The following is a 27,565-nucleotide window of genomic DNA, read 5'->3' on the forward strand; positions in this document are numbered from 1 at the left end:
ATGAAATGGGTTAACAAGCTGGCCATAACCTTGTGGAAGGATCTGGATACCTGCTGCTGCTAAGCTAACAAAGTTATAGCTAGCCTAGACGTCAATACTATCAGAGATCCCAGAAGGATAAATAAAGTATACCTGAGTATACTTCCGAATCTATTAAGAATGACAGGGACCAGAGTCCATACACAGTTAGCCATACCCAGGTCTCCACAGCATTGGAGGCAGAAGTATCAGGACAGCAGTCTTACAGTCTTAGCCAGGCCCGTGAGGTGATTTTTTTTCCCCCTGTGGAAGAGGAACATGAAAAAGACAGGCCTTATTTTGTCTAGGTAAAAGTGGTACAATCAATTTGCCAGGGTTCTGCTGTTTGTCCACAGTCTAGGCCGGGTCCTGGCAGCAGGTATTGCACTGGGGCAGCTTGACCAGTGGTCAGCATCGTCATAATCCAGAAACATCATGTTGTCCCATAATCTTCTTTGGAGACCTTGGGTCACTGCTAGGATCTCGGAGTCTCTGTCTAATATATAAGTGGCCGGCTGAAGGCTCTACAGGGTGGTGGTTCTGGTGCACATGCAGATCTCAGAGAGCCCCCAAATGTTATGCCCAGACCACAGAGTGCCCCCAAACTAAGTAGGAGACTGAATTCTATATATAAAAGCAAAGAGTCTTTATTCTTACACAGGTTTGCAGATTCGAACTCTCCATTTGCCCAATGTATTGGAGTGATCAAAGAGCCCCAAGCTCAGTTAGCATTAGGTTTTTATAGTAGCAAAGGTGGGTGAGGGATTTCTAAGGTTGGTATTAATGATTCTTACAAGCTCTCTGCCCCCTCTTCCTCCATGTGCCCTGAGCCATAGATCTACATCTATGGCTGTTATGTAGATGCATTTTTTGGGCCTGGGTTCCCCATGAACTGTTGATCTCTGCATTGTACACAGCTATGGTTTTCTGTGCTGGTCTCCATTTGCTGGAAAGAGAGACTCTTTTGTTGAGGGGTGGTAACTCCACTTCTCCAGGAAAGGTGGTTCACACGCCCAGCTTTAACATTCTACATTGTCAATCTCTTTGACTCTTTTTGTTATTCCTTTTTAAAAGATTGTATTGTTATGAATGTCAATGGGTATTTATAAAGTTAGACATTATAAAAACTATAAAGAATAAAATCACAAAGATACATTCTATAGCACAAAGAAATTGCTAGTAAGGTTTCAAATGCTTTTTAAGTAAAACCTGTTCAAGTTTTTTTTTTTCTTTTCCTACATATTTGCTTATTATCCTAAGTGCTCAAGCAAATCTTTGGGGTAATTTCCTGTAACAGGAACCATTTGTACTTACATTCATTCATCCTTCCTGTCAAAGTATTATTTTATATTACTTTATTTACTAGTGCTATAGCAACTGCTAAGTACTTATTGTGTATTTCAGAAACTACCTACATGCTAGTGTAAGCAAAACTATACCTGACTCCCACTTGGGCTGGGGGAAAAAAAGCACAACAATCATGTGCCCATCGTTGTATAGTTCGAAGTTTGTTACATGCTGTGGATGGAAATCTAGGTAACTCAACGAGCGCATTACAAGAGCCTGACCTGAGTTTGAAATATTTTTAAGATTTTCAGATAGTGACAGCAAATAATAGTTGCTTACATGCATGTCAAATCAGGGAAGCCTAGACTTAACAACCATCCAACAACAAATGGTAAGAGAAATAAACCTATGGGCTTTTAAGATTTCTAAGGGAAGAGAGTTTGCAGCACAGAACCCCGCCCGGCCACTCCAGAATGGCCATGTATAGGAAGATGAGCCAAAGAAGTGATCCTGAAACCCAGCAAGGCCAGCCAAGTAAGAGAAGAGCCCAGACAGGGCTGGTGTCCTAGCACTAGGAGAGACACACCTTCCCAAGGATCTTGGGTTATTCAGTAAAGACGTTGGTGACTTTATGAAAAGCTGCAAGAATCGGAAGCACCTGGAAGTGATGGTAAAGCACAGTGGTTCTAAAGAGGAGTAGATCCAAGCATGTGTTACTTTAGTGGAGAGAAAAGGGCTCGCTTATTTCTCCTTCCGTCTGCTTATGTGTCAGGTAGTACAATGGGATTGAGATGTTAGGGCTGAGAGCAGTATCCCATGCCGAGGTCTATCAGGGCACTTGTTCAAAGTTGCTTTGTGGGCCACCATATTTGATGACCGTCACTTCTCTCCGAACTGTAGCGGACTCGGCAGTTTCATGGAATCACACCTCGATTACAGACTAATGTTAATCTACATTACTTTGACCTGATTCAGAACATTGTGTCATTATGGGGCTTTTTGATCTCCTGGAGCAGGCAATTTCAGAGCAGCCAACTCCTTTTTCTAGCAGAACGTTTTAATGGTTCGAGAATTTCACACATGCGTGCAATGTATCACAATTAAGTCCCCCATTCTCTCCTCTCTAATTCTTCTCCTCTGGCCTCCCTCACTTTACTTCCTGTCTTAGACACTGTTCTATTGCTGTGAAAAGATGCCATGACCAAGGTGACTCTTGTAACAGAAAACACTCCGTGGGGAGCTTGTTTACAGTTGCAGAGGTTAGTCATTATCATTGCAGCAGAAGGCGTGCAAGCAGGCAGGCAGAGGTATTCATGGAGATTTGGTGAGAGTTCTGCATCCAGATCTACAGGCAGCAGGGAGAGGCTCTTGGCTTAGAATGGGCTTTGGAAACCTCAAAGTTCACCCCCAGTGACATGCTTCCTCCAACAAGGCCACACCTCCTAACCTTATACTTCTTTCAAATGGTTATATTCTCTGGTGACTAAAGATTCTAATATATGAACCCAATGGGGTCATTTTCTTCAAACCCCCACACCTCTCAACTTTATGTTTTCTTCTTAAGTCCAAAGTGCTATATGTATGTACAAGGATGTAGGACCATGGAGTGGAGCATGGATAGCCAAATCCCTGTAGAAAATCAGCTATCCCCCTTCCAGCCACCATCAATTATCAATAGCTAATTGTCATCTTAACTGTCATCCTCAGGTCTCTATCTTTCTCACATGAAAGCAAAGCAAAGGATCCACTAAGTCTTTCCTGTTTCCTATTAGTACTTGAGCGAATCTCTTAAACTGGCTTCACATTATCAAAAACAAAAATGATGCTTTTGCATTTCTTTGATGAGTTCATTTTTAAAGTTTCATCAATTGTAGTTGAATAAGCTGTCAAATTTTTAAAATACATAAATATGTACGTTACAGTCATCATAAAAATAGATCTGGAACTAGCTCACGGTAGAAAGACGGGAGCTCAGGAAAATTGCTCCGAGAAAGACAACACAGCTGATAGTTAACTAAAGGAAGAATGAGCACAGGTCTTGTGATATTTCCATAGGACTCTTGACTGAGTATGTGTCCTGTGCACAGTGGGGGTAGTCTTACCCACGTGCATCACCAGCATCTTATGTGGATAAGACATACATTAGCCAATGGTAGGAAAAGCACAGAACAGCCATAGCCGGTAAGGAGAGAACAGCTGTGAGAGTGGCCACTGCTGGGAGATCGTGGAAACAGGATTGAGGTCAGTGGGACAGGCCCTTGTGAACAGGAGTCTTCCCAGGTAGCAGCATTATATATTCCTATCAAGTCTCACAACCTTAGAGCTGGAAAGAAATCCTTACCCAAATCCTCATTTTACAGAGATAGATTGAATGACATCATGGTTACTTAGCAACAAATATGCTATTCACATGCAGGTACCTAAAGCGCACTCAGTGTAGATTTTCTGGTTGTGTCAGAATAACAATTTAGATGATCTCAGAGCAGTGGAGAAAAATTGATTCTATTTTTAAATGGAGTAAAATGCTAATCTAGGTTGTTATAGAAATTTCTGGAATCTAGATTTTGGTGGGGGTATCTAATATGTTAGCCATTGGATTCTTGTTGCTAGTATAATTTGAAAAGGGATACACTTCCTCTCATTCACTTAAGCATTCATTACCATCACGTGGCTCATGAAAGGCAAATAGGACAGTATAGATTATAGAATTTGCCATCAATGCAGAAAGTACTGCTGGGTAGTAGTGATCGGGATTCTAGGGCCTGTCCACTCTCAAAACCATAAGCATCGCTAGTTTCCCACCCCCAACCACATTACTGACCTAAGTTAAAACACTATTAGACTTTCTCAGACTTGCTGACCCAATGTTAAAAGTCATAATTGGGAAGCTAAGTTAGAACTCCACAGAAGAAAGCAAGCCCAGTAAGATCCCAAAAAGGTTGCTGCTGTCACAGCTACAGTGACAGAGAGAGGATGAAGGGAGATAAGATGTAGCATTTAACATAGTAAATTGCTTCCTGACAAGTGTGAAGACCTGAGTTCAAATCCCCAGAACTCATGTAAAGGCAGACATGTTATCACACTTTTCTAACCCCAGCAATTCTACGGGAAAATGGAAGGCAGAGTTAGGCTCACCCATGGATGCACCAGCTAGGCATGGCATACACAGGTGAAAAAACACCTCTATGTGGGGGTTGTCTAGGGTGGTATTTTGTGTCTATGTCAAAGAAGAATAGCAATATGATTCGGTCACTGACTTTCTAGTTCCTCCATAACTGTCTTGATTTTTTATTTCAGATCAATGGTGGAGAGAAGCGGCCTGCCTCTGATATGGGGAAAAAGCCAAAAACTCCCAAAAAAAAGAAGAAGAAGGACCCTAATGAGCCCCAGAAGCCCGTGTCTGCCTACGCTTTGTTCTTTCGAGATACTCAGGCTGCCATCAAGGGCCAAAATCCGAATGCTACTTTTGGTGAAGTCTCTAAGATTGTGGCTTCCATGTGGGATGGCCTCGGAGAAGAGCAGAAACAGGTGAGAAGGCTTTAAAATGGATGGCATCAGCTTGATCACAGACAGTGTGTACAGGCTTCGAAAAGAGCTTCGGAAAGCATTAGGGAAAGTAGCCAGATGCCATAACTATGACTTAGACAGTGTCCCTACCTAAACCAGACTTTAACATAAGGCCCTTAATCATGCACTCCCTTTATGCTCTCCAACAAGTAGCGGATTAACTCCCTTGTTTCAAGGTTTATTCAGCGTAGCCACGTTTGGAAAGACTTCCATTTACCCCAGCCAGGATTACCTCACTTCCTATTGTTGACAGCGTGTGCATAGCGATTAAAAGTCCCCCTTGGAAATCACCCATGCCTCTCGTCAGCACTCACTGTTTACCCTGTTGTCAGCTAACTCTCTTTCTGCTCCTTGCAAAACAAACCTCAAATCTAAGAGCTTCTCTCCTTGGCCCTTGCCTGAAGACCACCGGGATGTGTAATTTAGCCCATGTTTCCAGGCTGTGTTCAGTGGGAACAGATTGCCGGCTTCCCTTTCTCTCCTTATGCATGGCCGTGGTGTGAGGGAGGGCCACGCTTAGGGAAGGGCACTGAGATACACCAGCAGTGCCACGAGTCACCTGGGAGATCGTGAAGAGGGTGAGGAGTAAAATTTCAGAAAATAGCTGGAGCTTGCCCACATGAAGAAACAATACCAATCCTGTGTCTAACTTAGAGGCTAGATGGTCGTTGTCAAAATGTAGGATTATTGCCACAAATATTAAATATGCGTGATAATGAATAAAATTGTCAAAATGACAAAATAAGCACAGCAATTGTGAAATAAAACAAAGTGCACTGATCAAGTATTAGGGTCACGTTTGATTCTTGATAGAAATATTTACTGCTCTGCCCCATATCCGGGGAGTGTACTTAAAATCACGAGTGAGGTATGTGCTGCGTCAGGGTGAAGGTCAGAGTTCAAACCACATAAAGAACAGAACCCCTCTAAAGCCAGAGATGGTGTCACGTTCATGTCCTAGCACTTCTAAGGTAAGATGGAGGGAGATGGGAACCTAACGCTTCTGCGGTAATGTGGAGACAGAGATGGGGATATATATCCCGGGAAGCCCATGGGCCAGCTAGCCTGGCATTCAGAGCAGAGAACAACAGGAGACCCTGCCGCAAGCAACATGGAAGGCCATGGCCAGCACCTAAGGTGGTCCTGTGACTGCTACACATGTGCCTTGGCATGCACAGGACCATACATAGCCAATCTCTCCCTCCCTCCGTCTGTCTGTCTGTCTGTCTATCCATCTATCTATCTATCTATCTGTCATCTCACGCACACATGCACACACACAGTGGAGAGTAGATTGGGACCTTAAAAAAAGAAAACCATAGGTTCTCAAGGAATCTTAGTTTATGTCAATATATATGCTCTAAGTAGGATTTATACTGTTAAAAGATGTTTGGATTATTTCCTTTGTTCTACTCAGCACTCACAGGTCTATGATGAATTGTCCACAATCTATGAGATAGAATGAAGTAGCAATAAGTTCATTCACTCATCTAACCAATTTTTGAGCATCTGTTTGCCAAGCACTGTCTAGAGCGGTAGATTTGGCAATAAGCAAGACAACTGGGTCTCCACTGTGCGCTTGATCTCTCTACACTTACATAGCTGGGACTTAGCCACAGTGAGGAGACCTTGCCATTTAACTCACAGTTCTCCCCCTGACAAACTCTCAGCGGCAGTGATGGTCGCCACGATAATACCAGATGCCAAGAAACGGAACATATCCTCCCATCCCCCGACACCTCTAACTACTGGAAGTTACCCTTCATGATCTGGAATTTCCACACATTTTCTTATGTCTTCAAGGTTGCCAGGCAGAGGGAATGCCAACAAAACCACCTCTGCAGAGTACAGGGTGCTAAGAGCCACCTGTAATGATAGTGAACATACCGTGAGAACTCAGTGTACTTGATTAGTATCGCAACTTGACTGGTACTGAGCAGGTAACATTGTAGTGTCTACTTCTAATTGAATCCTAATATGATTATTTCAGAATTCTAGAGTCAGTTTCTAGATGGTTCCTAACTCAGATCAATTATCTCCCATACTCCCTGATCTTAGATGAGGTTTCCAAATGGGGGTGGAACTGTAAAGATGGCTTCCCTCCAGTTAGTAGGGAATTCTTGAATGACAGTCAAAGTCCACATGGATGAGAGAGAGCCCAGTCCTTTTCCCTGTTCTCCGAACAATGTCACATCCATGCCTACCTATTCTGCTCTTCTGCTAATCCTCCATGTACTCTTGGAAATGTCCTGAGCATCCCCCGTTGCCCTCTTCCACTCGAAGATGAAATTTCCTGGAGGAAGCTCCAGAAAGTGCCTTCTCCCCAGGGACTGTGCACCACAACTCTTGTTCATCAGAAGGTAGACATGGTTCCCCTTTGTTCTGCCTTGCCTTCTGCTCCTTCAGAAACATCCCTTTCTCAGGCTAACATCTAGTCTCCGTGGTCCCAGTTGGCCCAAGACTTTCCTACGTTCAAACCCAGGGTTTTCAAGAGAGTTATAAAGACTTTTCATAACTACGAGCTGTCCTTTGCATTTCCAATATAAAAATAACTATCTGTACTCTTCTTTCTGGTGGAGAAAAATAATAATCTTCATACAATCAAAACCAGATAATTCCAAAAGACAGCAAGGGTAAAGAGCCAAGTTTCATCCACTGATTGCACTACAGTGATGATTTGTACTTTTAATATAACAAGAGGAGAATATTAAAATCTTTCAACATTCTTTTTGCCTAGCTGTATAAGATTAATTGTGTGTGTGCAGAGGGAGTGATTACATATATATATATATATATGCATATGAGTTATATATGCATATGAGAGAGATTATATATATGCATATGAGAGCTTATATATATATATATGCATATGAGAGTGAGAGGAGAGAGGTTGGAATGCTATTATCCACTGTCATTTTAAAAGGGGACATTAGTCCCATCCCTGACTCTAGGTTTCAGGGTAGATATGATTACAGTTACAATGTAATAGTCAAGACTTCTTAATCAAACACCTACAATGTCAAGACATCTTCCCTTCTCTTTTACATTTTACTTCTCAATAAGTAACTCAAAATGAGTCTTCCCCTGAGTTCTCGCGTGTGGAGGTAGTTAAGGTTTATGGAGGGGTGTTGGAAGGCAAATGCATTTGGTAGATAAAGAACAGACTCATATAATAGTTAGACAATACAATTCATATCCCAGAATCAAAATCTGCTGACTGAAACTGGTTTATTCCAAGATTGTCTAAGAAAATACTTCTACTGATGTTTCTTGAAAGATGTATTTTAAATTTTGAGTACTTTTTTGAGAGTTACCCAAACAAGGTGTTGTGAGCAATTTAGGTTGCCCCGAGATGGTCTGTGGCCATGCCTGATGTTCCCTGTTGATGCCTCAGGGATCTGGGAGCACTGATTCTTTCCATCTAAAGATGCTCTGACTTAATAAAGACACAGGCTGCACATTACTCTCTCTGCGTTTCTCACACACAGGGCACAGGCCCATGGCTGCACTCAGACCATTGGTGTCCTCTGGTCCAGCCACCGCTCTGCTGCACTGTGGCTGACTGTCACCAACTGCTTGCAGGAGATGCTCTTGAGGCAAATGTGCCTGCCTAAAAGACACTTTGGAGATCCAAACACTGTCAAAATTATCCCAGGATGTTATATCTGCTGCGTTACCACCCATTCGTTCCCTGTATTGTGCCAACACTCTATAATATCTGCTTCAAACTTAAAGGAACTGTACTTAACTCTCGTTTAATATTCAGATCTGGGGAGCCTACCTACTGTTCCATATTTTTAAAGGAACACTCCTCGATTAGTTTGGACAAGCCCACAGGATGGTTTTGCATTGTGTTGGCAGTTTGGCTAGGAGGTGGGGCTCTCGTGTGCTATAGTGAGTTGGAAATCCTGTTGTCAAAATAGCCCACAGCTGTGAACGGCTACAGCTAGAAACACAAGCTGGAAGAAATGGGCAGGGTTACCAATGACTTATTGGGGACTCAGAAAATTACAATATTTAAGGGAAAACATCATTAGTGAGATTAGAGTTGAATAGTTTTCTGCCTACCAGTAGGAGCACGCCTAATAGAGCTCTCTGCTTCCATGGCATGCCTGCTCAGTGTGGCGCCCAGGCAAAGTGGAAACCCAGCACAGAGAGCAGGTCTTTAGCTTCTAGACTCCATGCTGAGTGAGAAACTGTGTGTATGCTGGTTCCACAAATACTCTTTCAAGGAGGAGAAATCCAAGGGAAGTGATAACAATGCTCAAGAAACGCAAAATCTCCTTTATGGATCTTTCCCTCCAAAGACACTGAAAACACACCCCATCTCAGAGATGGCTCCATTTGAATGCTTGAGAAGACAATGCAGAATCTGGAATGCAGAGAGAAATTGTGTGCTTGGGATTCCAACGGGAGGGTTTTAAATGCTAATGACTCAGAAGACAATGAAGAACCCATCTCAGAAGCTTACCAAGTTGTTGAAAAGACACCAGATGGAGAGGAGGGGGAAAAACACGAGGATGGTCGTGATGCCAGCTTTGGCTACTTATCTTCTTCCCCTGACTGGCCCTGCAGAACAAGGAAGATAAGTTAACCATACCATCCTCCTGCATCGTGGTCTCGGGGTTTCAGCAACCCGTGCCATCTTGTTTATAAAGTTCTGTCTAAATTTCTCCTTGCTCTGTGACTTTGAAACGCTCTGATTCCGGTCACTGGTGGTATAGGACCTGAGCATATAATGGCGATATAAGACAATTCCAAGGCTGTAAAGCAAAGAGGCTGGTCAGCTTTCCACAGAACGTGTTGGCCCAGAGAGCCGTAAAGGGTTCTGGAGTTCCTTTTAGTCATGGAAAGTCACCTTAAATCAGAACCAGATGTAAATGACTAAATGAACCTTAAGTTCCTAATTGGAGACACAGTCGGGCTGTAAGACATTTAGCAAATTACAAACAAAATGTTCTTGTTTACATTACGTTAAATGGCTTTAAAGCTGCAGCCAAGAGCTAAATAAACTCGCTGTTGTGCTAAAAAAAAAAAAAAAAAAAAAAAAAAAGGAGTGGAAAGCCTACTCGGGTTTGGCGTGTTCAGAAGAAACCGCAGCCCACGGTGCCCAGAGAGTGGGTTTTTGTAAATGCTAGTCCTGTCGTTGAAGAAGAGAGTGGATTTACCTCGTGAGGCTTAGCCTAATGAGCAGATATCACTTGCAGGGAGCGCGTTTGAATCCTGTAGCATATGCCTTCTTTCAGGATGCATAATTCATATCCAAGGATATTAGCCGCAGCAGTTCAGCTCATAGCAGCACCTCATTATTTTATCTCTCAGTATTTATTCCTATGTTTGACGCCTCATGAAATTACTGTTAATGTGTTTATATAAGGGCAGATCTGACACAAGTGGGAGGAAAGTAATTTCCTCCTCCTTCTTCCTGCTGCTGTGTCTTCTTCCCGAGTAGAAGGGGCAAGTGTAAATAGTTAATTTGCTTCAATTATGAGCCTGTCCTGCTAAATTAGAAGCAGCAGGGATATGAAGAGCCAGAATTATACTTAGGAAGCTGCTGATAAGTCCTCGGAGCCCGCGAATCAAATCATTTACTCCTCGTTGCTGCTCAGACACCCACTACATAAAGGCGGCTCTGGTGTTTGCCCCTCATCTTAGGACGAAATGTGGATTTTATGTCAACTATACTTAAGGTTAACCAAAGTCCTGCCACACTATAGCACCGGCACTGTATAAGTTTATCTTAGTAATTTATTCATAAGCATGTCATTTCTCCCAGCCTCTAAAAGATGAAGCATAAGGCATACGTAGGTAGAGCAATTGTTCATTCAGAAGCCTCAGCTCTTTACCCAAGTACACAGGGCAGCACTTAATACACACCGCACACACACACACACACACACACACACACACATGCACACACACATTCACAGAGGAAGAGAACATAGGAGTTAGAGGAGATATGGACGGGTAGATATGATTAAAATACATTTCACTCCTATATGATAGTCTCAGAACAAAACAACAAAACTATAAAAAAATAATTATTCATGAAAAATTTATAATATTCAAATGATATATGAAGGAAATCTTAATTAGCAAAAATAATAAAGACCACAGCCTGTAAGCAATATTTATATTCATAGAAATTTGCAAGTGAGCAATTAGATTATAACTTGAGCTTCGAAAGCCAAGTATTTCTATATACATGTACATGCTGGCACACTAATAAGAAAATGCCACAGCATCGTAGGAATAAACAGGAGTGATTCAGGTGTGCGGATATTTATATACTACACGCAGTGGGAGCGGATAATTCATTTGAAAGTTTCCATAGCTTTACTGAGAAGATAACTCCAATATGATATTAATTCCATTCAAGTTTGCTACAACCTACCACTTGTTCATATGTTCGAGGTAGGTTACATGTCTATCAACTTCTCTGTTTCCATTGATGTATGTTTTAATTTTGAAGATACCATTTAGTGGTTTATCCTTAGCATCCTTGCTAATGCTGACTCAGAAAATGTGAAACCCCATTGCAGGGACTTTTATTCACTAGGGATTGTCATGGGAGGGCTTGACACTACCGCTGTCAATATGAGCTCTGTGGTCAACAGTGACTGTGTGTAATTACAGCCTGCTACCATTGCAATATTTTATGTAAGTGTCAACACCATAACGGCCTCGCCTGCCAACACATTTCTCAGAATCCTCCCGATCACTTGGTGATGTCTGACTGTGTTTCCTGAGCACCTATTATGCTCAGGTACTGCCCAGCATGCTGGACTCCTACCATGAGGAAGAGATCCATCCACCCTGTAGTTTCTATTTTCAGGAGGCTCCTAAAGTTATTTCCACAGCTAGGGGGAGACAGTGAGCAAACACAGATGACTGGCTCCAGATTGCTTTGATTTGCTCCTGATTCTGCCCTGTTTCATTGGTGTGTATTTGTGTGTGTGTGTGGTGTAAGTGTGTGAGTTTGTGTGGGGTATGTGAGTGCGTGAGTGTGTGTGTGTGGTGTGAGTGTGTGGTGTGTGTGTGTGTGTGTGAGTGTGTGTGTGGTGAGTGAGTGCGCGAGTGTGTGTGTGTGGTATAAGTGTGTGAGTTTGTGTGGGGTATGTGAGTGCGTGAGTGTGTGTGTGTNTGCGCGAGTGTGTGTGGGGGGTGTAAGTGTGTGAGTTTGTGTGGGGTATGTGAGTGTGTGAGTGTGTGTGTGGTGTGTGTGGTGTGTGTGGTGTGTGTGTGTGTGAGTGTGTGTGGTGAGTACGCGAGTGTGTGTGTGGTATAAGTGTGTGAGTTTGTGTGGGGTATGTGAGTGCGTGAGTGTGTGTGTGGTGTGAGTGTGTGGTGTGTGTGTGTGTGTAAGTGTGTGTGTTTCCTGTTCTGTAAAATGGGTATAATAATACCAAGGCAACATTCTTGTTGGAGGAACTAAGGATACATAAAAGAAAGTGCATGCTGACAACTAGAAACACATAGCCAAAGAATAATTTCAATGTTCTTTTGTTTTGTGCCCTACATGCTTCACAATGCGTTAGGCACACAGGAGCCAGCCTTCTGGTTAAGATCGAACAACATGATATTCAGCTAGTCATCTCCATTTAATATATCAGCAGATACGTTTTATAGCCATCCATAAAGCCAAGCTGCCTGTTTCTGGCCTCTAGCAGAAAGGGATCGGTGGCACCGTGACCAAGTGTATCAGACAGTCTTCAGAAGGAACCAGCAGCAATATTTTTGACACATCCTGTGATGTTTTCAATCCTCTGAACACTATCTTATGAAGTCTTTCCAGTTAAGATATCCTTAAGAAAATGTAAGCAAGTTAGACAAGATGGATAGGTCCCCGTATTGAAGGCCACGCTGTGTGTAAAATACGGATGCCTGTCTCTGACTGACCTAAATAACGACATCGCTGAAAGCTGGTATACACATGAAGTTTCTAAAGATGTGTCTCTGGGAGGGTGACGAAGTTATTCTTATTCATACATAATTCTGTTGCTAAGCATTTTCTATAAATATGAAATGGCAATGTTGTCAGGGGAGGCATTTGCACTTATCCTAAAAGGAAAACACCTTGTCAGTTTTTAAATGGGGTTTGAATAGAATTCAAAGTCAGAAGGATTTTCCACCTTTTCTTCTTATGACTGTAGCGACTGTTGAAGTCAACTGGCTGGAGATTATGAGGACGAGCCAGAAGGAAGGGAAGGAAGAGGGAATTAGCTGGTATTTATAAGACTTTGGTTTTCTCCATTAGCTGGGTGGATTGTTTGTGGAAGAAGAATGCAAGAGGGAACGAACAGAGTGCCTCAGAATTTTCTCCTGTCTAAGTGTGTCATACTCACTGGCATTGAACTGCTGATTTTAATTAGGGATTATCAGCCTATAAAAACCCATGTACTGAGAGGTATTTAGAGTGTCCAGTGAATCACGGGATCATATGAACAGGACGTGTTCTCCAGGACTGCCATCTGATGTCTATCTATGTGTGTTTCGGGTGAGCTGTTATATATGTTTTAGTTTAACCAACTAGATGCAATCCTTAGATAGGAAATGGTGGCTTTCTTGGAATAACAAACCACAGCACATGAGTACGTTAAGGCAGGATGGATTCAAACATGTTTGGATGGGCTGGGGAAATGATAAATGCTGTATTATGATTTTTAAATCCACTTCTGGCCAACTTTGGACTTTATTTCAAACAGCTGTGGCCCATTTGGAAGCCAGTTTGCAGCTCGGCAGAACACTAATATTTACTGTAGGAATCACATACCTTTAAAATATTTGTCTTTTCCTGAGAGAAACTATGGCTTTTCCAAACTTAACTTTGACATAAATCAGATCCATCCTCGCAGGTCGGGCCTATGCGCTTGATCACGGAGGTGATTGCTCACCGCCGAATACAATCCCCCAACCCCTTTGGTTTCTGCAAATGAAGGGCTTTCTCCATCCATAACGTGAAGTTTTGAAACATCTTTTAGGAATCGTTTTTTTAGCCAGTTATCTTGACACTTCTGCTCTAACGTAAGAATTTCCCCTATTTCCTTTACGTATGAAATCCTTACGTATGACTGTCATTGTCTCGTGGTTGAAGTCTTTGGACATTTCCATTACTACTGGACCCAAACAGCACCCCAGCCCCATGTTAGAGAGCCGTGCTAGTGAGGCGCACACAGCATGTAGTGTTGGAACCGTTAAGCAATTCTCAAAGGTGGAAGGTCTAATTATTGCTGGTAGACAACCTCAGATTTTCACTCTGATCTGGGTTACCCTCCTTTAAATACAGTTATAGAACTGTACCTCCTGAAATGACCCCCCTTGGATTCTCCCACTGAACGTCTGCAGCTGTTTGGGAGCCTGTGGACCCATCAATCCCCGTAATGTGAAGTGATGGGCTTACGCAGCCCTAAAGTGGTGTTTGGGCACTTACACAGTGATCCCAACGTAGCCGATCATCAATAGCCAATGGGGAGCCATTTGTGAAACAGGGATCTCTGAATGCTAGTCAGGTATCCCATAACAGCATCGATCCTGGGTGGAACCACGCCGTACGACCACGCCGTACGTTCAGCCTGCGGTGGGGGAGTTACTCGCCTCTCTTTCCAAGTTGTTAATCAGCACATTGCAGGAAGTGTTAAGGCTTTGTGTGATGCTAGTCGCCAGCAGCCCCACCAAGGGTAACAGCATGGTCACACTGTTGCAGGTCCAGGAGACGCCAAGAAGAGACAGGAAGTGCTAGAATCATGCCGTCTTACCTTTCCTACTTCGGAAACAATACTTTGGGGAAAGCTAGAAAGCAGCATAGATTATAATTCTCTCTAAAAGAAAAATGAATGCTAACCAGCTAATGTGACACACGCCATTGCATGTTAATCAAAATCATGATATAATTACTTAGGACACTTGGAGGTGTCAAAGTTTTATTTACTAAATATTTTCCTCAAAGTCCTTAGACTTTCTAAGATGTCTGTGTGTGGAGGAGAAAATACCTCTCAAAAACATTGTGTATGTGTACATGCGTGTACACGTGTATGTATGTGTGTGATGCATGCATGCACATGAGTGCATAGGGACATATATCCTTAGGCATGCATGCACATGAGCCTGTAGGCACATATGCCCCTATGGATAACATGCAGAAATTACAAGTGACTCTGGGTCTCTCCCTCTCTTGTTCTCTACCCTGTTGCCTTGAGACAAGGTCTCCTTCTGAACAGGAAGTTTGCCATTTAGGCTAGGCCTGCTACCCAGCAGGCTCTTCTCTCAAGATCTCCCTGTCTCTACCCTGCGTGCGATGCTGGGGTCACAGGCATGTGCAGCCATGCTGAGAAATTGACATGGTTCCTGGGGATTCCAAATCAAGCCCTCATTCTTGTAGGCAAGCACTCTTCGAACTGACCGGCCACTCCAGCCCCCTCAGAACCACTTTAAGGTAAAGAAGAGTAAGCAGTGTGCGTAAAGCCGTTAGTTACAAATTATGTCATGGAGAAATGGGCTGAAGGAAACACTAGTAAGAGAAATCTAATCAGAAGCGCTCCGTTCCTAAATGTGGCTGGACCGAGTAAGGTCATATTGTTCAAATTCTTGACTCTAGCGGTCATTTATATTCATGTAAGAATTTCCACAGAAGATTCTGGATTTAGATTCTGCAATGGTTGTGAATCAATGGCAGTCCTATGCTTTAATCAAAAAAAAAATTAACTTTTTTATTATGAACAATAAGAAAAGTCCTACACAGGATTTCTAACTCTGTTTGGTTTCTTATTCTAGTAAAGATGGGAGGATGATCAAATGATCATTTGCACTGATTAATGCGCCTTTGTTTTAGTTTGCTCTTCTGTACAAAATTATAGTTGTGAAACTCAAAACTGCGGCCTCCCTAAAGGGGAGTAATAGCATTCATTTCATAGGTCCTGTTACAGTTCCACTGCGAGTGAAGTTATTTGTTTACCTGGACAAAATGTTCCGCTGGAGTTAAAATATTCATGAGCAAGTAATAGTTCTCACATCTTACATTTCAGAGTCTGGGCACAGCAAACCTCTGTCTCTAGAAAGTAAAGATCGCCCTCTACTGCTGGCTGCTTGGCCTTAGACACAATCCTTGACACAACCCTTATTTACTTCCCCCAACAGATTCTCCACTTCCCAACATCAACCTCAGTCTGGTTAATATTCACAGTAGGGGATGCATTCCCAGCTCCACAGTAAATTTTAAAGAGCATCTTGTTCATCTGAACTGGTTTTAGAAGACTGCAGAACTTTGGAACCTTGAAAACAGCCTCAAGGAGGAAGATGAAGCCCTCTGTACCCCGGCATGGCCTCTGTTTAATCTGTGCAAGTGACCCCCAGCACACAGGAGCTGGTCACTTCCCAGGTCTCAGTTTCCGCTTTTTATTTGGTTGCCAAGCCTCCGTGAGGGTCTGTTCATTGCGGACAACTCTTACGAGGTCCCCATAGCTGTCATTGTGTTTCTGTAAGAAAGTCCATGACGCGCAGATCACGTGGCGTGGCGGGTTACATCCTGTCCTTAGCCAGCCATCATTCCCATCTTAGCCCCATTGTACTCTTTCCTGCCGCTCCTGACTCCCAAATCCTTGGAAATATAACTTGGAGGCTCTTAAAACTGTGATGAACCCGCAACTGCCAATACCTGTGCGTTGATTTCCATACTGAATACGTCCTTGAATCCCATTTTGGTTTTGTGTTTGGCACGGAGCGCAAACGTTAGAATATTACTATGCTGTTGAATTACTGCCTGCTGTATAAATATGAATGTCTTATTCCTGGGTGAAGCTTCATCACTGCTGCCATTTATTTCCACGCTCACCAAGCCTTTCATGCATATTCTGAAAAATGCAAAATTTTACAATTGCTGCCTCTTTTCTTACAGAGTCTGTTTTCCTTCTTCTTTCAGCCCTGTTTCAGGAAGAAAACACCTCTTTGGGAGCCGTATATTATTATAAAATTATCTCTATGGGTGTACAATTGCCGTTCTGCCTCGTCCATCCCTCGAAACAAAAGCAGACACACGGTCTAATTGAAGACTTTCTGTTGCTCTCACAGGTCTACAAGAAGAAAACTGAGGCGGCGAAGAAGGAGTACCTGAAGCAGCTAGCAGCTTACAGAGCCAGCCTCGTATCCAAGGTAACGTGCGATTGTGTGACACTGTGACAGACTATGGCCATCTCCATGCAGACTCTAATAGTCTCTTAAAAGCACAAACGATCGTGTTAGCATTTCCACACCATTTTCTTTGTTTAAAAAAAATTTTACATCCAAACAAACCTCTGTGCTGTGGAAATACGTGCATCCCCAGAAGACCAGAGCTATAGCTGGCCTATGTATGGTAGGTACCGTGTACCTGTGGATTGTTTTTGGTGCAGTTAAACACAGCACATTCTTCATCATAGCTGACCCAGTCTAACCAGTACCCTTCTTCCGCTGTGGGGACCATTTCTGAGGAGACGCCACCCACTTTCATGTCCAGTTTCTTTATATCAGCATCAGGATACAAAGTCCCATCATCCTGTTCCTCAATGAGTGTAAGGAAAAATGGGTGCTTCAGGATGTTTATGTGCTAGTCCTTGCTTTATTACAGGTGGTAGAGAGTTAACTCTGTTAGGTTTCATGTTACTAAAAACACACTTCCCTTCTCAGTAGGGTGACTACCGATCAACAGGGCTGCATCTAGAAGGGCTTGACATAGCAGCTTATCAAATTCAGATTGCTAGAATTTTGTTCACTGTGGCCATAGGCTCTGGACTGCATTGCGTTTGTCCACAGAAAAAGAAAGAAATGCTTTCTTTTTCTCATCCACAAATATCCATTTCTGTTCTGGCAACCATTCAGAAAGTACATACATAGGTTTTATCAGTCAAAATATACACTGAGCGCGATGACGCAGGGAGGAGAAGAGAAGGCAGATGGCAAATACAGGAGGACGTCAGCAGAGTGTAGCTATGCTCCAGCCTTTGCTGCACATGGAAGCAATGCTACTGCGGGAAGCTTGCTGTTTATGTTGTGAAATCAGATTCTTCCCTCTCACCATGGCATTCCAGTTCTAATTTGTCTAACTGCTTTTAAACGTGTTTGTATGTTCAGCTGAACTCCCAACTCAGTATACAGGCAGAATGCAGACAACGCCCCGAAAAGTTCCCGACAAAGGAAGCCCCCATCACATGTAGGATCCAGCTCACCCTTAGCCACACTGCCGTTAGCAAATTCATATGTCCCAAATGTAAGAGAATTTAGCTCGCGTGATTTTCCGTGAGAGAAAATCAACATGGGATGTATCAGTCCTGATGCAAAGCCTTCTGGCTCATGACATACAGGTTACTGCAGTAGTGCCGCCGTACTGACTAAACCTTCGCCTCCAAAGCATGCGTCACCACATTGGCTCTTAGCTGCAGCTTTCTTTCCTGTTCAGTCTCCAAGCTGCAACCCTCAGAACATGGCAATTTGTATAAATGCTGCAAATTGTCATTTCCACATTTAAGAAACCAAGCACATTTTTCTTACAGCTTATTCTGACATTTTTCTTCTCTTTAGCGGTAGGAATTTTTGCTGGAGCTGTTGAATCTCTGTGTATGGTTCTCGATGGTGTGTGTACAAATTGGAAGTTTCAATCAGACTCTGTGGGTCGAAGAGATGACCCTGAAATGCTGCTTGTGAGCAAGTATTTGCTACATAGCCTTCTCCACAACGACAGGAAATGCCCAGCCTGTCTCCCAGTGCATGCGGCACCGTGTATAGAAATCTAGTGTTTTTTCAGTTTAATTAGTGAGGCAAAGAAGGACCACTCAAATGGAAATATCAGCTTTTCCATGTTATGGTCTTGTACTAAGGTGGTTGCTACTTACTGGGTGAGAAAGAGGAACGCTAGCCTGCGGGCATAAAGTTCCAGCTAGCAGGATGAATTAGCTAAGCCAGTAATGGGCAGGACCTTTTGATCCGCTGAAAAAGCATGTGAAAGAGGTAGATGTGGTGTTAAGTGATCGCACCACAATAGAATATTTTTTTTAATTTAAGAATCAGCTTAGGTTTAGGATGTTGAGCGAGAGAAGTTCTTAGTAAATACAAATAATTCGTAATTACATTTTAATATCATTGTCAAGTATGCATAGGAGTGGCGAAAGAATTGTGTGTGGTTGGAAAGTTAGCTGAATCATTGTTCCGATTTGGTCACGAAGTTATCTTTTTATACAGATATTCTAAAGGTTGAAAAAATAATTTATTAATTTTAACTTAATTATTTAATTTTTAAAATATTTAATTATTTTTTTCTGTAGATCCATCCCATTACAAAGACAGAATTGTTGTAAACGTAAGCAAAAATACATTTGTCTATGTAGGCTTCTTAATTGAAGTAGGCTTCCTGAATCGCGTGAAGAAGACTCTGAGAGACTAGAGTCATTTTAGCTTAGGCAGCTTTGTTCACGATGGAAGGTCATACTGAATTGGGCTATTAAATACAGCTTAAGGAAATATACCTTTTCCATAGACTAAGAAATTCCTAGACACGAGCCTAAATCATTATGTTGAGAGCAATACAGAACTTTGAAGCAAAGAAAGTGGTTTCATTTCACCAGGATTTATATTTCCCCAATGAGTGTTGCATTCAAAAGAGTCACCTTGGGAGGCCAGAAGCTCATTTTTTTATTGCTCTCAGGGTTTAAGAGATGTTTTTGAAACTCCTGGGTAGATATGCAGTCAGAAGTTTATGAAGCTCTCTAGAAAATCAGTCTTGTTACATTATTTTCACACCTCATTCTTTTCTCCAAACATCACCGAGACAGAAGCCACAACTGTGGCTTCAACTCACTTTTTTAGCTAGTTCTAAAAACTGAATTCACCATCAAAAGACAAGAAAGCTGTGTGAGGATATGTGAAATTCCAGCAGAGAAGTCCCGAAACATTCCCCATGACAGCCGCAGTCCTGGATGAGAAGGCAGCTCAGAAGACAGCTCAGGAGAAAGCCTTTGGGAGCCTGTGTACTGATAGTAAAAGCAGTGCCTTCATTGCCTGGGGCCACCCATAAGTGTGACATTCTTATTTGTAGAAGCCATGTTAGGGTCTCTATTGCTTTGATGAAACACCATGACCAAGGAACTTGGAGAGGAAAGGATTTATTTGACTTACCTATCCATAGTCCTGGAGGCAGGAGCTGACAGAGGCCAGGGAGGAGTTTGGCTCACTGACTTGTTCTACATGGCTTGCTTAGCCTATTTTCTCATAGAACCCAGGACCAGCAGCCCAGGGGTGACACCACCCATAATGGACTGGGCCTCCCACATCAATCACTCATTAAAATGCCCTACATGCTGGCCTATCTTATAGAGGCATTTTCTCAACTGTGGCTTCTTTTTCTTTAAGTTGATGTAAAACTAGGCAGTACAAGGGGCAAGGGGCAAATCAGTGTGTGTGTGTGTGTGTGTGTGTGTGTGTGTGTGTGTGTATGTACATGTTTGCATGAAAGAGTTTATGCCACAGTGAGCCATGTGATGGGGACAATCTCATTGTGGGTCCCCACCCATGTTGTTGGAGACAGGCTGTCTTGTTCACTGTTGGGTGCTCCAGGCCCGTAAGCTTCTGGGATTCTCTTGTCTCTGTCCACCTCGCTGTAGCTTACAGCTGCTTACTACTGCTGCATCCACCGAGATTTCCTCCCAACCTTAAGAAGGAGGGTGTCAACGCTTAGGACTGAGAAAACCCTTCCTTTAAAAACATGTAGGACAGGACGGTAGCTAAGTAAGCTCTCTGAGGCTGTCATCCATAATAAAGAAACTCAAGGCCTGGTTTCAATTAAAGCAGGGTAAATTAGAAACAAAGCAATGTTTTCTTTTTTGGAGAATGAGATAAAGTCACAGAATTCAGAATGCAGTGCTGTGGAGGGCAACTGAGACAAACAGTAAGTGCGAATTTGCAAATGGGATGGATCGTTTTATGACTGGTAACATCAAATCTGAAGCTCTGAGCCAAAATTGTGATTTAAAGACGATAAAATCTCATGCTTCAGGGTATAAGTTAATCACCTGCAAGGGCCAGGAAGGATTTGCTTCCCAGAAGTAACAATGGACAGTAGAGGAGGTGCATAAATTTTGTTTAATTTTCAATGCATCAAGTATTGGTCAGTCCTGAAAACAAGAATCAAATTAGATAGACTATTAATTTGATTTGGTCCAGCAACTCTTATATTATTGCTTCCACTGAGTTTTATGTCTTGTATTTATACTTGGCTATTTTAAATAACAATTATTTTTTCAATCTTTCATTTTTATAGCGCACATCATGCCAGAATGGAGGCATTTATACACTCTGTAGCATCATCTTCATTATACAAAGTAAATGAGAATATAGTTCTCTTGAATAGTGATAACTTGCTTAATAAGAACTCTTCTTAAGCCATTTAGTGCTGGACCCTTTGTACGTTTTGCCCATATGAAAGAGAATCTTCATGATAAGACCCAAAAGGTCTCTATTGTTACTAGCTCTCTTTTTTCCCTAAAGATGCCAACCAGATCCCATGGTTCAAATTCCAAGAGGACAGAGAACATAGTTAGGAGCCAGTAGTGAATGACAGGCCAGACATGATGTGAGGTAGAGCCCTGACCTAGCACAATGGGGTCTTGTGTCCAGTCCCCAGCACTGAAGAAACAAATGCCTAAAGAACACATCTCTCCTCTAAAAATATCCAATGCCTTGGCTAACTTTCAGTTTATACTAATAACACCATGTTTCTCAGACACTCAAGATGAGTCATTGCAAAATGAAGAAAAGGCTGAAAGTAGAAACAAACCTAAGTTATTTAACACGTATGAGAGAGTCCTTCTGATTTCTAATTGGCAGGTATGGAGACCTTGTATGTAGTGCAGCTGATGTTCAGACTGTTGCATTACTTTTGCATTTTGATCGGAAGAACAGTGAAGGAATACTAAACATATGAATTGACTCGTTCCTTGGTCTCTTCCCTCAGAGAATGAAGAGCTAGGTGCTTCCTCAGGAGGCCATGCCAAAGGGTTAATCTTCAGTTCCTTTCAGCTTCCACTGAGAGGTCTGGTTTTTAAGTCAATTAACAGAATATTAGGTGTGGAAAAATTAGGGCAAGATTATATTAATTTGTGATGGCATCTCAAATATCAAAGAGAAATTATTTTTACCCATTTCATTAGGAGGGACAATTTATCACCAATTTATCAGCAACTCCTTTTCTAAAAATAAAGAAAAATCAAGTTCTGTGGTTCCTTTGAAGACATGCGAGTCTGATTTCCCATGAGTTTTGGAAGGCGTTTTACACCTCCTCTGTAGCCACTGCTCTCGCTGTCCTTGTTTTCTTTGTGAAAATACCTAGAGCCCAGGCTCTGTGCAAACACAAAGAGAAGAAGCTAAGCTTGTGATCAGTGGGAGAGCTGAACTGAACTGCTTGGAAAGCGAGATAACTTAGCGATAATGGTGCCCTCCTGCATCTTTTATCTGCCTCGGGATGACCAAAATAGTCCATCACAGCCGAGTGTTTAGGCAAAGGGAAAGGATTGAAATGTCATTACAGTGTGCTTTAGATTTCAGAGGAGTTGGAAACTCGGTGTTGTATAAGTTACGTTAAAAATAGCAGTAGAAGGATCCTTAGATAAGAGACACAAGAATAGTCATGGGTGTTGATTCTCATGAAAGTCCGTGAGGAAATTCACAAACATTCTGGGAGTAGCATCACGCTCAGAGACCTGTCTCCTAACGCTGCTTTCCTTTGTTCCCTCTGCAGAGCTACAGTGATCCTGTGGATGTGAAGACATCTCAGCCACCCCAGCTGGTCAACTCGAAGCCGTCGGTGTTCCACGGGCCCAGCCAGGCCCACTCAGCTCTGTACCTAAGTTCTCACTATCACCAACAACCAGGAATGAATCCTCACCTCGCCTCCATGCACCCAAGCCTCCCCAGGAACATAGCACCCAAGCCGAATAACCAAATGCCAGTGACTGTCTCCATAGCCAACATGGCTGTGTCCCCACCACCGCCCCTCCAAATCAGCCCGCCTCTTCACCAGCACCTCACCATGCAACAGCATCAGCCTCTTGCCATGCAGCAGCCCCTCGGGAGCCAGCTCCCCATGCAGGTCCAGTCTGCCTTACACTCGCCCACCATGCAACAAGTAAGTCTCTACGCTTGGGTTCTGTGCACCTCTGGAGGACTGGGGGCAGGGAGGGCTGTCTATCAAACCAAAGAGACAAGGGTAGTTGTTCTATTGAAATGGAGAGAGAACTGCGGGCATTTGACAGACTTACATCTGGAAAATGTCACTTATAAGTGGAGCGTGGTCAGAGTTACCATCCCAGGCACTGATAGCCCTACCTTTCAAATCACTGGTTTCTTTCCCAAGACATATTAACTTGGTGCTCCCTTGCTGCTGCCCCCTTTGTCTCTGGTTTCAGTTTCTTTAGTGATAGCGTGTGCTAAGATGCCATGTGTACCACGGATCTTGTTGAAACCGTCTGCAATTTCTTTTTAATGTCATTAGGAAATGGGGCTTTTTGACTAGGCCGACCCTTGAGTTCAATAATTAGTATGAAATAAAATCAGATTCAATACCAAATTTAGTAGAGCCCTAAAATGCTATGACCCAAACAGTAACTGGAGCTTCATTTTGAAATATACATAAGGAGCCTGTGGGGAGAAGGGTATTTTGCCAGCAAGTGACAGGCCCTGGGTTTAATCCCTAGCATTGCAAATGCAAGTGTGTAAGTGTGTGTGTGTGTGTGTGTGTGTGTGTGTGTGTGTGTGTGTATGTGCATGTGTTGGGGGAATCTGCACAATTTAGAAAGCAGGAGAGGTATCAGGATAATCTTGTTTAGTTTTTATTTGAAAACAAATTTTATTTTCATGCTTTTTTTTTCAGACATTGGTGCTCTTTCGTAATTTGAGAATTAGGAGCATCTATAAACTCAGTGGAACATAAAATATTCAAAACCCTGAAAGCTCACTTTAGAAAAAGGTTAAAATCTACCAATCATAGCCACCCTAACCACCGCCTTTACCATTCAATTATGCTTTTCCTAGAGTTATGAGTAAACACATAGGCACAGCCTCCTGCAAAATTCATATCTTGTTATGGTACATAGAATGCATGCTTGCCTGAACAGTAAGGAAAGGGGAGGCAGAAGGATGAGTCATGTTGAAGAAGTCTAAAATGTCTTGTATTATGATTATTATAGACAGGGTTTTTGAAAGCTGGCTACAGTAAACCCAGTACTTAGCACTTAAATTCTCAGAAAGCTCACAGTGTGGTTGCTAGTCCTGTCTTCATTTTATGGATAGATAAACTGAGGCTTGGCAGGTAAGAGTTTTGAACTCACAAAGTGAGAACTGGAATTCAAATGCAGATCCAATCAGAACTCAGAAGCATCATTCTGAACGTTCAGGACTCGCCTCTCAACCTCATTCTTTCTTGTAGATTATTAACAGATTTGTATCCGAAAGCCTGTGTTTTCAAAGACAGCTTTTAAATCTAAGTTACTTGTAAAAGCAAATTTTTATGAAACAAAAAAAAAAAGAATTCATCATCTGTCTTTCTTGATTCCTAAACCAAATATATGAGTAGCTAACTTTCTTACCTACACACCACAACCTGAGGCTGAAGCTGAATCACTTAGAAGGAAGACCACAGTGGTAACAGATCCCAGCCTCCAGCCCTGTCTCCAAGTGCTTTATGACCAAGACAAACTCATGGGGTAGAAGCCTCACCCTGTATGTACATCAGACATTACTCAGGGAAATGGACTTAACTGAATGCCTTTGTACTGTAGTGAGTCAATGGTTTCTGCTTGAAGAATAAGCAATCTGAGGGCTGTCACCTTCACTTGGGTGGGTTGACACCAGCTTGCAGGTGCTGTGGGCTCCAAGCACATGTTTTGATCAATATGCTATAGTTTATCTGCTTCTTCCCGAGGGAAAGAGGCCCCTAGGCAGAGGGACAGACCTATCCAGAAAGGGAACCTTTCCTAATTTGTCCACGCAGGAATGTCTCCTTCTTTTTCTTTTGTTGAAACCTTGGATAAGATAAGGGTCACCAGGAATAGATTTCTGCTATTTGAGAATTATAAAAGTTTACTTGTAAAACCTCAAGAGATATAGCTCACTAGACAGAATCTAAATGGTGGTGGAGTAACTCATGTTATCTTGAGCAAGGTATTTATCAAACTATAAGTCAGCTTTGTTAGTGTATCTCAAAAGGTGTCTGGGGTTAGAGCTCATAATAAAAGATAATGGCAGGAGCTCAAAATGAAAAAAATAGCTATAGAGATGGCATTGACTAAAATCATTTTCAACAATGTAGGCTGTTAGTAAAATAACTATGGAATAATAAACCTCTAAAAATTAAATGGTTAGTATGCTATACTTCTTGGAGAAATTGTAGTCTTAATTCCTTGAAAGTTAAAAAAAAATTATGATGATAAAAGTAATTTAAATAAGTCCTAACACATGTTGGGCACTGCGTGGACTCTTCTAGGAATCTGGAGAAAGAGACCCATGCTCCCTGAAATTGGAGCACGGGATGCGATAGCAGCAAGGTAAGGAGCGGCACTCCAAAAGCAAATAGACAGGAAGACACTGGCTTGAGGAGGAAGGCAGAGGACACTTTCACAGCCCTCTCAAGGGCTGCAGAGACCAAAGATGCAAAGAACAGCAAAGTTAAAACACACGGGGAGCGGGTAGTAAGGTTGTGAGGGAATTTCAGCAAAGACCAGTAACAGGAAAAATAGATTCCGGGAGATGAGAAAGATGGGTACAGTATCTGCATCTTAGACAGGTGCACAGAGCAAGGAGCCAACAGACAAGAGACACTGTCAGCTGACCATAAGCCAAGATGGAAGAGTTGGCCCCAACAGATTGGATGCAGTTTACTCTCAACAGCTTGTCGCGTCCACTATTCTCGTCATGAATGAGAGGTTAGCCTGTAGATTCAGGTTGACCTGCCTGACTCGTCACCCAATACACCTTCATCCTGAAGATGTTTGCTGCCTAGTATGTTGACCACCTTCTGGTCTAAGTACCGAAAAAGAGAAAGAGAGAAAAGACAGCTAATTGCTACGGCACATGTTTTAAAGATGGCCTCAGATTCCAGTTTTACTCTCGATAATTTATTATCCCTCTGAAAATGAGTGTTGCCAACTGTAACAATAACGACAAAATGATCGTTAGTTTGTGTACCAAAAGTGATAGTTCCATTGTTTTCTTAAAAATATCTTATACACTAAGCCCATGGACCTACTTTTTTTGTTTCCGTTTTCGTTCTGTCTCTCAGTGCACTTTTATTGTGGAATGAGGTCAAGAAAAAATCATTCATATCTGTCACTTTCCTTTATAACCTTAAGAAAAAAATCTTTGTAAGGTACCATAGACAGATTTTCAATTTCCTTCTGTAGTAAACAGCTGCTTTAGGATTTGGGTGTAATTTAAAGTTTTTTTTTTTTAAATCACATTGAGATTGATGAATAAATCAGTCATAAAGACAAAACATTGATGCCTGTTGAAAATACCTCTCCAGACAGGCAGGAAATGAAATTAGTTTGCAGCGTGGTGTGGCTATGAGGATCACTGCTTGGTGGTGCTACAGGCTTTTTTCAGACTTGCTGTGTAGCAAAGGAAAACTGTGAGGGTTACGGGAATCTAATTAAAGAGCAAATGTCCCTTCTGACATCAAATTCATCTTTATCATGTTTCCTATTTTTATTTCAATCTGGCACCAGAAAATGAAATTTAAAATTCCAGGCATGCTACAAAACAGTTGGTGATTTTTCTCCCCGGCATTAAAATGCAAAATATTCAGTCTCGTTTAATTAGACTGCTAAGCAAACATTTTTCAAAAAATTTTTCTCATCATTGTTGTTTCCTAGTTACATCCATAATGGGAGTGTACTTAGCTCAAGGGTTGACCTCAGCATCTCCTTCTGTGGTGTTCTGAGGCGTGTTTCCGTTTCTATCTTGAAAGCAAAATAACGTTAAATACTGTTACTTTGGCCCACACCTATATTTTTCTTGGTCCTTGGTTGTTCAGGCAACTATTTAAATGTAGATTTTGAGGGTAGCATAATTTTCCATGTTGGAACTTTGTAGATATCACATGGTTTTGTATTAAGCTAGTAATTTAAAAGATATTTTCCTTATATTCTGGCTCAGCCTGTGGAACTATTTCCACTGTGTGTATTGCTTCTCCTCGGGTCTGAACCTTCACCTAACTCAGGCTGTTTCCAGTTCCTTTTTGTTTTGATCCTTGTTTGCTTTTAGGTTGCATTTTGACAGCTGTGTAGAAAACCCAACAGACAACTTCACGCTACAAAGACAAATTAGCCCTGACATTTACATGTTCACTTTTGCCTTTCTTACAGTAGCATCAAATCGTCTTTATTTCTTGAAAAACACAATTTCATTGTTCTGCTGTTGTAGGCTGGGCCCTGAGAGGACCCAGTAAGCCCTGCAAACACTGATCACGGTCTTCCCCAGGCATCCTGGAGATGGGCTCCATGGTGATAGGAACCAGTAGAGGGTCTCTCAGAACCTTTCCCTGCTCTCCACCGAGCCTCACACTAGACACCAGGAAGAAAAAAAAAAACTGAGAAGGTGGGCAATAGGGCAGGACAAGAGAAATGAAGGTATTTCTTTTTTTTTTCTGGATAGAATATTTATTGTTACTATCTATTTTTTT

The 27,565-nt window shown here is 42.2% G+C and overlaps 1 protein-coding gene and 1 long non-coding RNA gene across 3 annotated transcripts in view; one reads left to right on the top strand and one right to left on the bottom strand.

The window, feature by feature from the left end:
- Window positions 1–9,442, bottom strand: part of LOC126486781 (uncharacterized) — a 14,518-nt gene extending 5,076 nt beyond the window's left edge. For both annotated transcript variants that reach the window (XR_007588188.1, XR_007588189.1), the window contains exons 1-2: window positions 9,344–9,442; window positions 197–282 (exon numbers count right to left, since the gene is read on the bottom strand). This is a non-coding gene — a long non-coding RNA (uncharacterized lncRNA). The remainder of the gene's footprint in view (window positions 1–196; window positions 283–9,343) is intronic.
- The window catches only part of Tox (thymocyte selection associated high mobility group box), a 273,143-nt gene that overhangs the window by 240,810 nt on the left and 4,768 nt on the right, over window positions 1–27,565 (top strand). Inside the window, exons 5-7 of the mRNA XM_050119253.1 lie at window positions 4,603–4,833; window positions 16,936–17,016; window positions 22,628–23,014. Coding sequence (XP_049975210.1) covers window positions 4,603–4,833; window positions 16,936–17,016; window positions 22,628–23,014 — 699 coding nt within the window. The remainder of the gene's footprint in view (window positions 1–4,602; window positions 4,834–16,935; window positions 17,017–22,627; window positions 23,015–27,565) is intronic.

This window comes from Alexandromys fortis, unplaced genomic scaffold, assembly GCF_014885135.2.
Source record: "Alexandromys fortis isolate MF-2015 unplaced genomic scaffold, M_Fortis_MF-2015_v1.1 scaffold_18, whole genome shotgun sequence".
NCBI classification, from domain to species: Eukaryota; Metazoa; Chordata; class Mammalia; order Rodentia; family Cricetidae; genus Alexandromys; species Alexandromys fortis.